The sequence below is a fragment of the Podarcis pityusensis genome (genome assembly GCF_964106645.2).
Source record: "Podarcis pityusensis genome assembly, chromosome: 15".
In the NCBI taxonomy this organism is placed as follows: Eukaryota; Metazoa; Chordata; class Lepidosauria; order Squamata; family Lacertidae; genus Podarcis; species Podarcis pityusensis.
The window spans coordinates 1,928,218-1,946,537 of record NC_138040.1 but is presented as its reverse complement, the minus strand read 5'-3'; the positions used below and the strand labels follow the sequence as shown (position 1 = coordinate 1,946,537).

The window sequence follows — 18,320 nt, the reverse complement described above, 5'->3', positions numbered from 1 at the left end:
TGTAAGATCATTGGGGCAGAGTTCTCCCTCTTCCCACCCATTCCAAAAATAAACACCACTTCCCTGTGGATCTGAAATGGGGCGTTTGCTCGTTATATAAAATCCAGAGGCCTGAATTGCAGAACCTTCTTCTCCAGCAGGAAATCTCAGCTCTTTCTCTCCTGCCCCGCTTTGGCTAATTAATAGGAGATCCAGGCCAATAGGTTGCTATTTGTAGTTTCTCAGGAGTTAAAAGTTTCATGCAGGGGTGGAGGAGAGATCCCTTGCCAGGTGTGTGTCTGCGTGTGTTGAGATGCATCTTCACCTGGGCACAGGTGCGAGCTTCTCTTACTTGTGGTTGGGGGTTCCAGGGTTGGCCGGTTGCTTTACGGAGCAAAACTAGGCCCCTATAATTTAGGAACAGAGGCACTTATATTGGGTCAGAATGTGACTCCCTGTAGCTCCATTGTGTCTGCACTGGTTGGCAGCAGCTCTCCAGGGTTTCAGGCAAGGTTCTCTCCCAACCCCACCTGAAGATGCTGCTGAGTGGTGGTACGGCTAATATTTAGATTTGATAACACAACTTTTCTGTATAAGTCTACTGAAAGCAGCAGCTTGCCACTGAAAGAAAATAAATGCAGATCATTGCATCATTACGGCGACAATCAAATGTGGCTAAATTGTTTCAGAATGTAACAATCCGCCAAATAACATTGTTTGATTATGTGCTTGAACCAGGGACACCCTGTCCCACTAGGCTACTTCCCCCTAGATTGCAAGCTGAATCAAGCCATTGGGCCACCTAGTGCATTACTGACTGGCAGCAGCAGGGGGAGGGTCTTTGCCGGGGCTACCTGGGAAATGAACTCGGGACCTTCTGGATGCAAGGCAGGTGCTGTACCAGGAAGCTACAGCTCTTCCTTTAAAACTGAAACCAAGATTCCGGTCCTCATGGTTCTGAATTAAAGGCTGCTTTAAACTAGAATCCATCTGCAGAGTCAGTCTGTTGGCCACCTGGCTCAGGACTGTTTACTCTGACTGGCAGCTGCTCTCCCGAGTTTGAGGTGGAAGATATTCCCAGCCATACCTGGAAAAGGGGAAGATGAAACCTGGGGTGTTCTGTATTCAGGACGGATTCTCTGCCATGGAGCTATAGCTTTTGGCCCCAGCTGGTTAATGACTCTGATCTACTGATCCACTGGGAGATTGGGATCTACTGGGAGACCACTGGGTGGTTTGCAACAGATCTGCAAGGATTTCTTACTCCCGCTACGTTAAATGACTTTTCTTCCCATCCCCGCCATTAGGCTTCTGTAATGAAGAAAGCTTGATGTAACTAGGAACAGATTTTTGGGGAGATATGGAAGGGCCCTCAGCTCAATCCTAGTACAGTCGTACCTTGGAAGTCAAATGGAATCTGTTCCGGAGGTCCGTCCGACTTCCAAAACATTTGGAAACCAAAGCGCGGATTCTGATTGGCTGCAGGAAGCTCATGCAGCCAATCAGAAGCTCCGTTTGGCTTCCAAAAATCGTTCGAAAACTGGAACACTCACTTCCAGGTTTGCAGCGTTCAGGAGCCAAAACGTTCAAGAACTAAGGCTGTTCGAAAACCAAGGTATGGCTGTACTTGAAACAAATCTCTGTGCCCCATCGTGCCACTTCATTCTAACTTGGCTCACTCTCTTGAGCTGTCCATGGACTATAGCCCAGTGGTAGAGCATCTGAAGTTCTCGGCTTCAACCCCTGGTATCTCCAGGTAAGGCTGGGGAGGGGGTGTCCCTTGCCTAATATCCTGGAATATCTGCTGCCAGTCAGTGTGGACAATACTGAGCTAGATACACCAGTGATCTGGCTCTGTAGGGGATTAGAATGAGGAAGGGGAGAACTGCCACCTTGAGCTGCTTGGAGGGAAATGTGGGATAAAAAAGAGATAAATAAACATTTAAGGCAGCCCTTTATTCAAGATCATGAGGACTGGTATCTTAGGGGTTGTTTGAAAGCGAAGAATCACAGCTCAGAGGTAGAGCACCTGCTTGGCATGCAGAATGTCGCAGGTTCAACCCCTGGCATCTCCTGGTAGGGCCTGAAACCCTGGAAAGCTGCTGTTGCCAGCCAGTGTAGGCAGTACTGAGTTAGATACACCAATAGTTTGACTCTGTCTGTATAAGGCAGCCTCCTGCGATTACCGACAGTTGAATGCGAGAGCTCAGATCTTTCTTTCCTTTTTTAACAACCCCATTGCACTTGCAATGTGATAGGAAATGTTCTGTATTTACAGCATTTTGGCACAAATACTGATTCTGGGTCAAGGGATGACTGTGTGAATCGTTCCTTAAAATGGGAAGGGGGAGGAAGGTCCTCAGCTGCTTATGAGTCCTTTGGTTGTGGGATCTATCCTGACTCCGGGAAGAATGGGCTAGATCGGAGCAGGAGCCAAATCTGAGCCTCCCTATACAGGAGCAGTCTACCTTGGAGTGCCCTGCTTGTGATCTTCCTCCCACTTGCTTTGTGGGGAAAAGACTGTGGCTCTAGTCCTTTGTGGCACCTACCAGATTGGACTGGGTATGTCTGTCCCCCCGCCTGAAAACCCTGGAGAGAGTTATTGCTGCCAGTCAGTGCAAACAATACTAAGCTAGGCAGGGCAATGATGCTAGTGTGGGGAGGTTTCTGTGTCGGCCTGGAGGATTCCCTGGCTTGGGTCAGAAGTCCTTATCTTGCAGAATGGCCTGTTGAGGAAGTGAACAATAGAGAAAAACATTAGAGGGGGGTCTGTTTCCTGCAGATGGTAAAAGCAGGATTTTGCTCCTTGCTCTCCCCTGCTATCATCCTTATGTATGGGCAAGACACACCCTCCATCCACATCTACCCGCTCTGCAAAGAATAATCTAAATAGGTTGCTTTTAATATTGCATTTTATTTTATTTATTCCGTACAATATATACACTGTTTGATTGTAACAACAACAACCCTCAAAGCAGTTCATAATTAAGATGACACAGTAAAACGATCAAGGGAGTGAATTAGCCACAATCATTTTAGACTTTGGAAAAGTTAAAAGAACGACAGATCAAAACTCGTATCAGCTTTCAAAGTATCTGGCTAGGCTTGCCAAACAAAAATGTTTTTAGCAGGAGCTGAAAAGGGTTTATAGCTACAGAGGTAGTCAATAGGCAGGGAGTTCCGAAGTCCATAGCTGCCACCCTAAAATACTGAGCTCTTGCAAACGTTGCAGCATGCCTTGCGACTTTGCATACATGTTTAATTTTATTTGTGTCACACCTTTCCACATTTCAAGCCATGCTCAAGACAGCTTGCAACGCGAAAAATATACATAACTATAACATAGCATGTGTAGTCATAAACAATAAACCAAACATCGAAAAATACTCAACCAAACGGAACGGTTTCCACATAAATCACAAGATCTGAAATATAGATACACAAAAGCCAACAGCAAAAACACCCCACCCATTAAAACCCTCCCCCAAACAACACCCCAGCCAAAAAGTCTGTTCAGCAGCCTCCGCTTTTGTAGCTGGAGTCAGTCCAAGCTCCGCCCTCCCAGGCCAGGTGGGGAAAGGTGTGCGAGGCAGGGAGCAGGTCTCCCAGGACCCACAGCTAAGATGGTCCTTAGGGTGGAGGGTGGGCCGTGAATAAAGAAAGAATGAAGTATCAGCTTCTATTTTGGGGGGGGGGGAGGAAATAAGAAATTAAACCAGGGGTCAGCAAACTTTTCCAGCAAGGGGCCAGTCCACTGTCCCTCAGACCTTGTGGGGGGCCGGACTATATTTTGGAAAAACAATAATGAATGAATTCCTATGCCCCACAAATAACCCAGAGATGCATTTTAAATAAAAGCACACATTCTACTCATGTAAGAACACGCTGATTCCCGGACCATCCGTGGGCTGGATCCGGCCCCCGGGCTTTGGTTTGTCTACCCATGAATTAAACTTAAGGTTGCAAATGCTGGGATGGCCCTAGTGTCCGGAAAGCTTCAAATTTATTTATTATTTCTCAAAATCTATATACCACTTGGTTGTTAAAAAAACCCAAAACCTCAATGTGGTCTATGAAAAGTATAAAGCAAAAGATAATTATGAGTAAGAACCATTAAAAAAATAAATAAACCAGCAATGAACAAAAAAACATACCAGTGTTCTAGATATCTGGACTGGCTTGTCAAAACAAAAACGTCTTTAGCAGGCACTGAAAAAAGTACAGTGAAGGAGCCCGTCTGATATCAAGAGGCAGGGAGTTCCAAAGGGCAGGTGCGGCCTCTGATTGCTGGGCGTGACTCTGCTGGAGATTCCTGACGCAGATAGGCTAGACCTGATCCTGGGCCTTCCGCTGTTCATTCCTTCCTATTTCTCCCATTTGTCCTTTCCTTTTGCTTAGAACAATCGCCAACTCTTTGGGGACGCTTTGAATATATATTCTTCTGTGGTTTTGCAAGTCCTGTCCCAAGGGTGGGTAAAACCTGAGACCCTCCCAGTATTGTGGGACTCCAAATCCCATCAGCCCTAGGAGCTGGCAGTCAGGGATGATGGGAGTTGTATTCCAGCAATATCCAGGGAGCCTCATCTTCCCTGCCCCGGTTTATGGGGTGTTTCTCCCTCTTGTTCCCATGTGGCTGAGAGTCAGCGATTCCTACTGGTCACTGGAGAACCCCAGTTTCTTGTCTTGGATTTTGTGGGGTGATATCGCTCTGAACCCAGGAAGGGGGGCTCCTTTCTGATACAGGAGTGGAGATCTAGCTCCCCTTCCCACTGCCAGCCCCAGTTTCCTTGGCGGCAGGCGGAAGAGGGATGCCGCTGGCAGAGAAGTCTCTCCTGACGCATGACAAGCCGTTCCTCAGTGCCAGAGGCTCCCGGGGGCACAGAATGCAGACATCTGCCAAGTCAACTCTCTCTTCACTGCCATCTGTGCAGGATGAGCCCACGCACATCCTTCAAGTCTTGGGAATGGGAGGCTGGGAGGAACGGCTGGAGAGGTCCTTGCCGGTGCTGCCGGTTGGTGCTGGGGACCCCGAATTGAGAAGGAGGGGCATGGAAATCCTGGCTGAAACCCCAGATAGCTGCTGCCAATCAGTGTAAACAGTACCGACCTAGAAGGACAACCATTGGTCCAAAACTTACTGAAGCAGTGTGTGTTAAAATAAAGTGCAAATGATTACAAACTTGGGTCAACAAAAAGTGATAAAGCAATTACTATGCAGTTGAATAAAAGCATCCCAGTGTGTTGGCAGTGGATGCCATGGAGCAGTGAGTTTGCCTATGGAACTCGCTGCCACAAGGTAGATGGTGAGGAGTCCCTAGGTTAGATGACTTTGAAGAAGATTGGACCCATTACCTACTAAGGCCTGTTAGTCTCTATGGCCATATAGAGTCTGTTGCCTGATATACTTGGTCATCTGATTTAGCATGGCATTTTTCGGTATCCTATGAGGCTGAGACTGGCTGGCAGACAGCAAAGTTGATAGGTGAATTGGATGCTGCCCTGGGCTCCTTTGGAAGGAAAGGGTGTAAATTAAATTAATAAATAATAATTATTATTAAGAATGATGCTTCTCCTTACACGGGAACTCACCCATGCCCTATGTGCTGCAGACTCCAGATTCCCAGAGGGGATGGTACCACTATTTGGGGGGTGATGGGATTCCCTAGGGGGGTGCTGAGAGGCAGCAGGGCACGGATGCCAATGCCAACCAGACTTTCAAAAGTTGGTTTCCCTGCCTCAAGCTCACCAGTTTTGTTGAATTAATCAACCACAAAGTTTTAACTTTGAACAAACGTCTGATTAATTGTTTCATTGTGTTACGATCTTCCTTCGTTGGGCATGCAAACCGCTGTTCCAAATAATGCTTTTTCGTGGAGGTAGGGGGGCACTGCGGATGTGTTTATGGAACTGGGGGGGGGGGGATGACAGTCCCCTCAAATAAATTGGGAACCAATGAAGCAGAGCCTGCCTTGTTTTGTTAGCCTGGGCTGGAGATTGCTGTCCGTTCTTTCCATTCTCCGCAATCCAAACTTCGCAGGTCAGCCATAAACTTCCCCCCAGGCCAGGATAGGAAGGAAGTGCCGGGAGGGGCGCTCCATCTGCAAGCCCTGGGCATATCCTGCCTTGAGTAGGGCTGTGGTGTCAGGCTTGTTTTCAAGTTAGGGGCTGGGACTGCCTCCCCCCAAGTCTGTTGGCACCTATCTTGCCTTCTCTTCTACACAACCCCTCCCCATGAAATCACAGTTTGGTGGTGGGGAAAGGGACCCAGGAGTCCTGCGGCTCACCCCCTTCCCCAGGCCTCATTTCCTAGCTGGCTTTGGTGGTGATGGGGAGGTTTGGCTCCGTTTTAAGTTCCTCCCCTTTGTAGGTCTTAGGAGCTCCTTAGCACTTGCCCATCTATGTACCTCAGTATTGTCCACACTGGCTGGCAGCAGCTCTCCAGCATTTCAGGCAGCCCTGTCTGGGGATGGCAGGGGTTGAAGTCCGAAACTTCTACTTGCCATGCTACAGCTTAATCTAAAAATAAAACCAGGTTCTAGTCTTCATGGTTCTGACTGAAGGGTTGGTATAAACAGGGACATGTGCAGACCACTGGGCTATCTTGCTGGCTGCTGCCTGCACTGACTGGCAGCAGTGGCTTCCGGGTTTGAGACAAGGGGTCTTTCCCGGCGTCGGGAAATGTTTTGGAAGTCGAACGGTCTTCTGGAACGGAGGTTCGACTGTACGACTTTTAGAAGATATCTGAAGGCAGCTGTGTACAGTGGTACCTCAGGTTAAGAACTTGATTCGTTCTGGAGGTCCGTTCTTAACCTGAAACTGTTCTTAACTTGAGGTACCACTTTAGCTAATGGGGCCTCCTGCTGCCACTGTTGTGCGATTTCTGTTCTCATCCAGAAACAAAGTTCTTAACCCGAGGTACTGTTTCTGGGTTAGCGGAGTCTGTAACCTGAAGCATATGTAACCCGAGGTACCACTGTATAGGGAAGCTGCTAATATTTGATGTTTTATTGCATTTTTATATCTGTTGGAAAGGGATGCAGGTGGCGCTGTAGTCTAAACCACAGAGCCTAGGACTTGCCGATCAGAAGGTCAGAGGTTCAAATCCCTGCGACCGGGTGAGTTCCCGTTGCTCGGTCCCTGCTTCTGCCAACCTAGCAGTTCGAAAGCACGTCAAAGTGCAAGTAGATAAATAGGTACCACTCCGGCGGGAAGGTAAACGGTGTTTCCGTGCGCTGCTCTGGTTCGCCGGAAGCGGCTTCGTCATGCTGGCCACATGACCCGGAAGCTGTTCACCGACTCCCTCGGCCAATAAAGCGAGATGAGCGCCGCAACCCCAGAGTCGGCCACGACTGGACCTAATGGTCAGGGGTCCCTTTCCTTCTAACCAGGCTGGGATAGCAGGCTTGTTGGTTTTTGAATGTCTGATGTAGATTTTTTCAATTTTGTTGTTCTGTATGGGACAATGACAATTTAGGTTATTGTATCGTATCGTACCAGCAACTCATCCTAGCAAACGAACCCCGCGCATTTCAGGGGGTTGGGCAAGATGACCGCTTGGGTCCCTCTCAACCTGACAGTTCTTTGGGAGCCAAATCCAGGTGTGGCAGGAGCAGGCAGCAGGCTGGTTACGGTTGATTCGGGGTTTTTTGGGACGGGCCTCTGGGCTCCCAGCTGTCTCCCACACCCTGTTTCTGGCGGAGCTTTGCATCCCACAGGCCTCTCCAAGACATGATTGAACAAGGCCAGGCGGAAGCTGCGGCCTGCGAGCGATTTGGGAGCCGCCGCTTGGCTCTGAAGCCACCATACCCACACGAAACATGCCCCCCCCCCCGTTCGCCCAAAGAAGGAACAGTTGCTGCCAGCTGTGGCCGCCCATCCAAGGGAGCTGGGGAGCTCTGAGGCAAAGGCTGGGTGTTTGCTGTGAACAATGGAAGTGACGCATCCCAGAGTTGGGTGAGGAACAGGAGGTGGGCATGGATCAGTGGCAGAGCAGCCGCTAGGCAGGCCGAAGGTCCCCGGGTAGGGCGGGGAAGGGCTCCCTGCCCAAAACTCCGGAGCACTGCTGCCAGTCGGTGTAGACAGTATTGAGCTGGATGGACCCAGAGTCTGACTTGGTAGAAGGCAGCTTCCTACGTTCCTGTTTCAAAACCTTGAGAACTAGCATCTTAGCGGTCAGGCTTTTGGGAACCGCCTGGTTTTAAAGAAAGGACTCCTAATAGCTCTGTGCTGTTTTTACTCTCCGGATTTTAATAGGCTTGCTTTTTTATTGTTTTGGTTTTGTTTATTAAATTTGTATGCCTCCTTAAACCTCCAGGTCTCAGGGGAGATACAGCATAAAATCACAGAATATACAAAATGAAAACAATCCTATAACTCCCCCCAACACGTTTTAAAAGGGCATTGCATGTCAATCAGCCTAAGGCCTGGTTGAAGAGGAACATTTTTGCCTAGCGCCGAAAGATATATAAAATGATTTTTATATCGTTTTGATTGTGTCAGAGTTGAATTACCTTCCAACGATTAGCTTTTTAGCTGTTTTGTGTTTTCTCTGAGTTGCTTTAATTTGTTCCAAGCAACCTTAAGCCCTGGTCTGGGGAAAAGGTCGGATATAAATATATTCAATGCTTTTTCCCTTTCAAAATAATAATGTTTAGGGGTACTCTCATTTTCCTACTCATATTGAAATTCTGCCGCTCAGTGAGGCCGAACTTAGATTCACCAAATGTTTAGGGATCTGCGTCCCCACCCCACCCCCAGAAAAAAGCACTGAATACAGTGGTACCTCAGGGTACATATGCTTCAGGTTACATACGCTTCAGGTTACAGACTCTGCTAACCCAGAAATAGTGCTTCAGGTTAAGAACTTTGCTTCAGGATGAGAACAGAAATCGTGCTTTGGCGGCGCGGCGGCAGCAGGAGGCCCCATTTGCTAAAGTGGTGCTTCAGGTTGAGAACAGTTTCAGGTTAAGAACGGACCTCCGCAACGAATTAAGTACTTAACCTGAGGTACCACTGTATATTTATAATGCTAATAATTAACAATTATAATCAAATAAATAAATAAAGCAAATGCAATCCCAGGGCTCGACACCCCCCTCCCGCAAAGGGGGCTTGTTGGAACCATTACGGGAGGCTGTGGTTCTTGTAGGGGATTTGGAGCGTGGCCTGTTGGCCACGGCAGGGTCAAAGCTGGGTGAGGGAGCCGGCGGGGTTGTGGGCGGTGGGACTGTCTCTCCCTGTATGCCTCCTTCCCTCGTTGACCTTTCCATCCTGCTTGCTTCTCTGTTCTGGAAAAGGGAATGGAGAAGAAAAGGCCCTCTTGTCAGGGCGACACAGCTCCCCCCTCCCTTGCAGACCCACAGCGGGGAGGTGGCGGTCAAGGAAAGAACCAATTTTTCAGCTGTGTGAAGTACAGGAGAGCACAGGTTTGATCCCTGGCACGTCCTGGCTGAAAGGGCCTCCGTTCATGGGTTACAAAAGAATCAAGGGTCTGAGAAATTGCAGAAATTCCAACCCCTTCAATGCTGGAATATGCAAATGTCCCATACGGGGATTGAACCGTCAATGTTGCTGTTATCAGCACCACACTCTAACCAGCTGAGCTATCCAGGGAGTGTATTGTAGCATTGGAGGGGACCCTGAGGGTCATCTTGACCAACCCCCTGGTGAATAGACATTCCTCTGTGGCAACCGTTAACCCAGATTTAAGCTGCCATTTGGTACTTAGCTTATATATCTGAGTTTCTAACACGCTGCTGACTGTCAGAAGTGAGGTTACAGGGAAGGCCTTCTTGGTAGTGGCTCCCGCCCTGTGGAACACCCTCCCTTCAGATGTCGAGGAGATAAACAGCTATACAGTGGAACCTCAGTTTTTGAGCGTCTTGGAAGCCAAACGTTTCAGAACCCGGACGCCAAAAACCCGGAAGTAATTGCTTCCGTTTTCAAACGTGCCTCACAATTTTCGCCATTGAAATTGCTGGCAGCCCTTTGTGCCACGGCTGTCAAATGTTTTGGAAGTCGAACGGTATTCTGGAACGGAGGTTCGACTGTACGACTTTTAGAAGATATCTGAAGGCAGCTGTGTACAGTGGTACCTCAGGTTAAGAACTTGATGCGTTCTGGAGGTCCGTTCTTAACCTGAAACTGTTCTTAACTTGAGGTACCACTTTAGCTAATGGGGCCTCCTGCTGCCACTGTTGTGCGATTTCTGTTCTCATCCAGAAACAAAGTTCTTAACCCAAGGTACTGTTTCTGGGTTAGCGGAGTCTGTAACCTGAAGCATATGTAACCCGAGGTACCACTGTATAGGGAAGCTGCTAATATTTGATGTTTTATTGCATTTTTATATCTGTTGGAAAGGGATGCAGGTGGCGCTGTGGGTTAAACCACAGAGCCTAGGACTTGCCGATCAGAAGGTCAGAGGTTCAAATCCCTGCGACGGGGTGAGCTCCCGTTGCTTGGTCCCTGCTTCTGCCAACCTAGCAGTTCGAAAGCACGTCAAAGTGCAAGTAGATAAATAGGTACCGCTCCAGCGGGAAGGTAAACCGCGTTTCCATGCGCTGCTCTGGTTCGCCAGAAGCGGCTTAGTCATGCTGGCCAGATGACCCGGAAGCTGTTCACCGACTCCCTCGGCCAATAAAGCGAGATGAGAGCCGCAACCCCAGAGTCGGCCACGACTGGACCTAACAGTCAGGGGTCCCTTTACCTTTATATCTGTTGGAAGCCACCTAGAATGGCTGGGGCAACCCACGCAGATGGGCAGGGTACAAATAATAAAATTATTATTATTATTTAGACTCTTGATTTTACGGCCTCCCGTGATGGGGAGGAGAGACCCCAGTATAGATGGAGGCATTGCTTCTGTCATTTGGGAGGGGAGTTTTGCTGAGTCTGGGGTGCCCCTCGTTCAAGTGAGCCAGGGTGACTGTGTGGGGCCTCAGAGTGGGGCATGGACACCTGCCCAACAAGGCCCCTCTGTTCAGGGTGGCTCTTTGTGCCTTCGGTCTCTGGGGCAACGGGGCGCCTCCTCTAGCAGCTGGGTCAGGGTGGCATCTTCTGAAGCCGCCCTGTCTGGCATCTGGCGTGAGACTTCGCTGGGTCCAAGGCAGGGTGCTGGCCATCTCTCCGCCCCCACCCAGCAAACGGCCTTCCCCGGTTTCAAACGCCCTTTTGTGCTGGTGGAACAAAAGGTCCCCAGTGATTTGGTGGCGAGGGGGGAGGGGGAGCCAGGGCCTGGGCCTCCCAGCAAGGGGGAGGCGAGTGACGTCTCGGAGCCTCGGGGCAGCACCCAGGGACAGGCGTCCCTCCCAGGGGTGTCACAGTGGCGAAGGCAGCAGAGGCCCCACGTAGAAATCTTAGCAGAGAGGATCCCAGGGTTCTAGCGCTGCACGTCGGGGGTTCAATAGTTGTGATACTTGCACTGTAGGGGGTTAGTCTAGATGACTCTTAGGATCCCTTCCAGCTTGGCAATTCTGTGATTTAGCTGCACCTTGCTAATAGTTTGTTTGTTTTTCAAACAAAACTGGTTTTGAAATAATTGTAAAAAGTTGGTTTTTTTAGCCGATTAAATCACAGAATTGTAGACTTGGAAGGGGCTCTGAGGATCATCTAGTCCCGTGGTTCCCAACGTGGGGCACACGCCCCACAGGCAGGGGCAATTTGATTTTTAAAGGGGGGGGCAATTCGAGAATGCGTTAGACTACATTAAAGGTAAAGGTACCCCTGCCCGTACGGGCCAGTCGTGACCGACTCTAGGGTTGTGCGCCCATCTCACTTAAGAGGCCGGGGGCCAGCGCTGTCCGGAGACACTTCTGGGTCACGTGGCCAGCGTGACAAAGCTGCTCTGGCGAGCCAGCACCAGCGCAGCACACAGAAACGCCGTTTACCTTCCCGCTATAAAGCGGTACCTATTTATCTACTTGCACTTAAGGGTGCTTTCGAACTGCTAGGTGGGCAGGAGCTGGGATCGAACGACGGGAGCTCACCCCGCCGCGGTGATTCGAACCGCTGACCATGCGATCGGCAAGTCCTAGGCGCTGAGGTTTTACCCACAGCGCCACCCGCGTCCCGACTAGACTACATTAATGGCCTTTTAGGCTTCCTCTATGTGAATAGGAGTTCACTTTCTGAGTAATAGCCCGGTTTTGGCTGGGGAGGGCAGGATATAAATAAATGATGATGATGATGATGTCCGGCGGGGGGGCGGGGGCATCAGGGTTTTAGAGATGCTTTGGTAGGGCACTGATCTACTCCAAACCCCTGCCGGTGTCTTCTTGTTTTTTGTAAACAGCTTTATTATAATTCTTGCGAAATAAATAACCTGAAAACTCATCTTTCCCTCTCTTGTTTCTCCAGTGTGCCCCCCCCAAACCCCAAAACCTGATCAATGATACCCTGGGGTCACTGAGTGCAAACTCTTCACGTGCTCAGAAGTGCTCTCTCCATTGTCTCTTCGGACTCTTGGTGGTGCAGAATTGGGCCTTGGGTACATTGAGACAGAGGAAGCTGCTTTCTACTGAACCAGGCCACTGGCCCACCTGGCCTGATCTTGTTTACGCCATGCTTTCGGGTTTCGGGCAGGGGGTGCCTCCCCAGTTCTTCCTAGAGACCCCAGGCGTCGAATCAGGGACCTTCTGCATGCCAAGCAGAGCTGTGGATGGAGAAGACTCCTGATGAGAGTCTTCTGGGTTCTTCTGAAGGGGATGGCGGTGTTCTTGGGTGTCAGGAGCTGAGGAACATGTCAGCGAATGCTGCAATCCTCCCGAAAGGGGGGTGGAGGGTTGGCGCTGCAAATTTTGGTGCATCCCTAGGGAGTACAGGGTGGGGGTGCCAAGCTCGGAATAGCTACTTGCGTGGGAGCCTCTCTTTTGGTTTTTTGTTTTATTTGCACATAGGCAAAGGGAGGTGTGAAGATTGCACAATGTTTTAACCATAAAGTCTGGTAGCTGTGCGGTACAGAAGGAAGTCGGGGGGGGGGCATAGTTAGAACAGGGTGAATGTTGCAGCCTTGATTCTTCTTCTCTCCTCACCCGCTCCCTCCAAGATTGTTCCTCTGACGCTTTATCTCGCCTAGACGCCCATTCTGCCCCGCTTTTGGGAGCCACATTGGGCGTCTCAGAAAGATGAAGGGGCCATTTGGTACCCAGTTTATATATCTGAGTTTCTAAAATTGCTCGCTGCTGGAAGTGAAGTTACAGGGAACCAGAGGGCCTTCTCAGTGGTAGCACCCTCCCATCTGATGTCAAACAGATAAAGAACTACAGTGGTACCTCGGGTTACAGACGCTGCAGGTTACGTGTTTTTGGGTTGCGCACTGCACCGAACCGGGAAGTACCAGAACAGGTTACTTCCGGGTTTTGGCGCACATGCAGAAGCGCTAAATCGCGCTTGGCGCATGCGCAGAAGCACCGGGTTGCGATCTGTGTGTGCGCAGACATGGCGCTGCGGGTTGAAATGTGCCTCCCGCACGGATCACATTCGCAACCCGAGGTTCCACTGTATACAACTTTCAGAAGACGTCTGAAGGCATCCCTGTATCGGGAAATTGTTAAAGTTTGAAGCTTTATTGTGTTTTTATATCTGTTGGCAACCCGGTCAGATGGGCGGGCTCCAAATATAACAATACAGTGGAACCTCAGTTGCCGAACAATTCGGAACCCGAACGCTGACAACCCGGAAACGAATGCTTCCGTTTTCGAAAGCACCTCAGAGGTCAAATGGCTTCCGAGGTGTGTTTCTCCATATTTTAAAGGAATTTCCAGTCTTCCAGAACCGATTACATTTGACAACCTCGGGTTCCATACGCTTCAGACTCTGCTAACCCAAAAATAGTACCTCAGGTTAAGAACTTTGCTTCAGGGTGAGAACAGAAATCGCACGGTGGCAGCAGGAGGCCCCATTAGCTAAAGTGGTGCTTCAGGTTAAGAACAGTTTCAGGTTAAGAACGGACCTCCGGAATGAATTAAGTACTTAACCCGAGGTACCACTGTAATGATAACAACAACAACAACAACTATTTAACAGCCTCCCTAGCTTATATATCTGAGTTTCTAACATTGCTCTTACGATGTCATTATGTCCTTAAATCATGCTATGGTGAGGTGAGGTGAGTGGAGACAGTGGAAAGAATGAGATTCCCACCTGAAGATGCTTTTAAAGCAGGGGTTGGCAAGGTTTACTCCAGTGGAGATCCCTCTGTGGGCCGGATCGTGCGCGTGCCCATGATTTCCGGCATCTGTGTTTGTGCAGGCGCGATTTCCGGTGCCGCAGAAGTGAGTCCCCACGCCGCGCTTTGCTGGTTTGGTGCAGCACATGGAGACTCGCCAAGTGGGTGGCCCGGTTTGGGGGCAGCTTGGGGCCGGTTAAACGACCGCTGTGGGCCGCTTGTGGCCCATGGGCCTTAGGTTGTCGGCCCCTGTTTTAAAGTGTCAAGGCCTAAAACACACTTGATGATTTCTCTCTTTGTCACCCTGCTGGAAGGGGAAGAGTTGCCTCGATGTTTCTAGGGCGGCCTTTTGGGTTTCCGTAGCAACCAGGCAGGAGAGACAAGGTGTGTCTCTTCTGCATCAATAGATTTTTGATGGGTGCTCTCCCCCCCTCCTAGCTTTCCCATGAAAATTCCCTGGAATAAGGTTTGCTGCTGAGGGGGCAGAATATGCATTTGGGGCCTGGTGGGGAGGAAGGGCCCCCTCTCACAGCCAGTGGCCCAATGGAGGAGTGTGGCCTTGAGCCCAGACTTAGCCCCAGAATGTGTGGGATGAGGAGACTGTCCTCTGAGCATGTACAAAGGGGTTTTTTTGGGGGGAGAAGGAGCACGCTGCATGAAAACGTTAATGTTTTGTATGATAATTGTTCTTCTTCTTTATGGCATAATGCATATTTTTTGAAAATTTGAAAGTACGACCAACGAAACATCGAGCAAAAATATGCCATAGGAAAGAAGAATAAAAATAAAGGATTTTTAAAAATGAAGTTTAAAAAAAAGAATGAATAGTTTCAAATATACTCCATGGTGGCATGCATCAAGTGTTCAAAAACATTGCCAGATAAAATCGTATTTAGTAGTCTGTTTGTGTTATATATTGTATGTATAATGTGGGGTAATATATTTATGTTTTTAAATGCAAAACAAGTTACCTTTTAAGTAACTAAGTGACTGCTAATAAGAATAAGAATAAGAATAATACAGAAAAGCTTCTCTTCTTCCCGCCCCCCAAGCTGAGAATTAGAGACAAGTCAGAAGTCCAGAGCCCCCAAATCTATTTTTAAAAGAAAATTAAAATGCGCTGCCTTTGCATCTGTTGCCATCTTGACTTTACTGGGTGATTTAGTTATTTTTAATGATCTGACAATATGACTTTGCTCTGAGGATGCCTTTGTAGGTGTGAAAAGGCAGCTGTAGCTGTTTTTAATTATAAATAATTCCAAAGCGTTGGCTGCACTGCAGTGATAACTCAGAAGCCTCATCACCCCCGTTCCTGCTTACCGATATTGTTCGTGTTATTAATTTACAGCTTGCCTTTTTCAGAAAAGCGCACGAGCCGTCCTCCCATGAAATCAGGGTAACACAAAGCGCACACGTCCCCTCCTCTATCTCAGGGGTATAGAACACTTGCTAGGCATGTAGGAGGTCCCTGGTTCAACCCTTGACAGTTCCAGGTAGGTCTGGGAGAGACTCCCTGCCAGAAACCCTGGAGAGCTGCTGCTGCTGCTGCCAGTCAGTGTAGACAGTACTAAGCTAGATGGGCTCAGTGGTTTGCATCCTTTCTCCAAAAATACATTTCCATTTTCTTTCCGTAAATATACTTTTAAATTTTGTTTTGTAATGTATATAAAACAGAGAACCAAAGTTAAGAGCTGAAAGTTAAAAGATGAAAAGCAAAGCTATAAAACAGGCACGGAGAATTGAGTCCGATTGCCCGTGGGTTCAAATAACAAAGTCCAAGTAAAGAATATTTGTGTCATCTGATTATCTGGTTCCAGACTTGCCAAGCTTGGGATAAGAGTTGTCTTGAAAATGTTGGCTCTGTTGCGCATGTAATAAAGGAATACCAAATCATGTTAAAAGGGCCTGGTCCTTGTCAAAATACCAAATTATGCGTAATTTTATCCATTCTAGCTCTGTTCCAGAGTGATTGGTACCAAACACCCAGAGTGAGATTTTGGGCCATTTCCCACTGAGTTGCAAATAACTATGCCAAGATCATATAGGACACCAATTCTTTTGGCACTATATCTACATTGGCACCATCAGAAACATTAATTTTGGACAGCAAGCCATGGTTTCTTTAGTAACCTGTCTCGTTTCCATCAAAATTAAGTTCCAGGAATCTTGCGTCGACTTACCGGTACATTCACATCCTAAATAGAATAGAATTTATTATTTATACCCTGCCCATCTGGCTGGGTTTCCCCAGCAACTCCGGGCGGCTTCCAACAGAGTATTAAAATACAGTGGTCTGTTAAACATTAAAAGCTTCTCTAAAGAGGGCTGCCTTCAGATGTCTTCTAAAAGTTTGGTAGTTGTTGTTCTCTTTGACATCTGATGGGAGGGTGTTCCACAGGGCGGGCGCCACCACCAAGAAGGCCCTCTGCCCGGTTCCCTGTAACTTCACTTCTTGCAGTGAGGGAACCGCCAGAAGGCCCTCAGAGCTGGACCTCCGTGTCCGGGCAGAATGATGGGGTGGAGATACTCCTTCAGGTTTACTGGACCGAGGCCGTTTAGGGTTTTAAAGGTCAGCACCAACACTTTGAATTGTGCTCGGAAGCATACTGGGAGCCAATGTAGGTCTTTCAAGACCAGTGTTATGTGGTCTCGGTGGCCGCTCCCAGTCACCAGTCTAGCTGCTGCATTCTGGATTAGTTGTAGTTTCCAGGTCACCTTCAAAGGTAGCCCCACGTAGAGCGCATTGCAGTAGTCCAATCAGGAGATAACTAGAGCATGCACCACTCTGGCGAGACAGTCTGCGGGCAGGTAGGGTCTCAGCCTGCGTCCCAGATGGAGCTGGTAAACAGCCGCCCTGGACACAGAATTGACCTGTGCCTCCATGGACAGCTGTGAGTCCAGAATGACTCCCAGGCTGCACACCTGGTCCTTCGGGGGCACAGTTGCCCCATTCAGGACCAGGGAGTCCCCCACACCCACCTGCCCCCTGTCCCCCCAAAACAGTACTTCTGTCTTGTCAGGATTCAACCTCAATCTGTTAGCCGCCATCCATCCTCCAACCGCCTCCAGACACTCACACACGACCTTCACCGCCTTCACTGGTTCTGATTTGAAAGAGAGTTAGAATGTACCAAGTTCATTGCAGCAACAATCTCCAACCATTAGGTGATATGGAAGGAAGCGATTCTGACATTTGCAAAGGAGTGCGATACCATCTGTGTAGCAATTTCAAGGTGTTTTCCCTAAGAAAACTGGGAACGGATGTTAAGGGTTGCTATTTCCAAACTTTCAAACTTGTGGTTTTCTCTCCCTCCAGACCCTGGCTGGGCATCAATCAATCGCGGAGTGCTGGTCTGCGACGAATGTTGCAGCGTCCATCGCAGTCTGGGGCGCCATATATCCATCGTCAAGCACCTTCGTCACAGCCCTTGGTCGGCCACCTTGTTGCAGGTGAGTGGGGGCACCTTTTGGGATGCGGGCGGAGGGACAGTGGCATCCCCAGAATGGTGGCACAAAGCTGGTTTTTTTTTACAAAAAATTCTTTATTAATTTAAAATAAATACATGTATGAAAAACAGACGTACATACAAGTAAACAAACAAACATACAATCAAACCAATAACAGAAAAATCAAACAAACCATCGCTCTTAAGATATAAGAAGGTTAATATAATTATCATCATATATACTCCTGGTATTGAACACAATTATAACATTTATAGAAAAGAAATTTAAAACTGACTTCCAGTTAATCTCACTGAACTTTGTCTATCCATTACTTTATACCGTACAGTTACGTATTTCTCATATAATTTCTTTTTACCTCCCTACAAACTTATATTTATACAATACAGGGATCAGTCTAATTCTGCCAAGATGTTTCCTTTTATTCCATAGTTTTCTAAATATTCTTTAAAGATTCTCCAATCCTTATAGACTTGTTTTGGTTGGCTGATTTTGAAGCGTAGTCTGCTATTACCGTATTGGCCCGCATATAAGCCGCATCTGAATATAAGCCGCATCCGAATATAAGCCGCAACTTTAAAATTCAGCGGCTTTAGGGATGTTTGGGAACAGCAGGAGGGCTGAGCACCATTGCCCCGTGGTCCTGGGCTGCTTTCTGGGGGGGTGGGGAGCTGCGCCACTTTGCCGGAGGCGTAAGGTCATGAATATAAGC

The 18,320-nt window shown here is 48.5% G+C and overlaps 1 protein-coding gene across 4 annotated transcripts in view; it reads left to right on the top strand.

The window, feature by feature from the left end:
• Positions 1-18,320, top strand: part of GIT1 (GIT ArfGAP 1) — a 55,177-nt gene that overhangs the window by 1,309 nt on the left and 35,548 nt on the right. For all 4 annotated transcript variants that reach the window (XM_080982916.1, XM_080982915.1, XM_080982914.1 and 1 more), the window contains exon 2: positions 17,460-17,593. In XM_080982916.1, the coding sequence (XP_080839042.1) occupies positions 17,460-17,593 (134 nt within the window). The remainder of the gene's footprint in view (positions 1-17,459; positions 17,594-18,320) is intronic.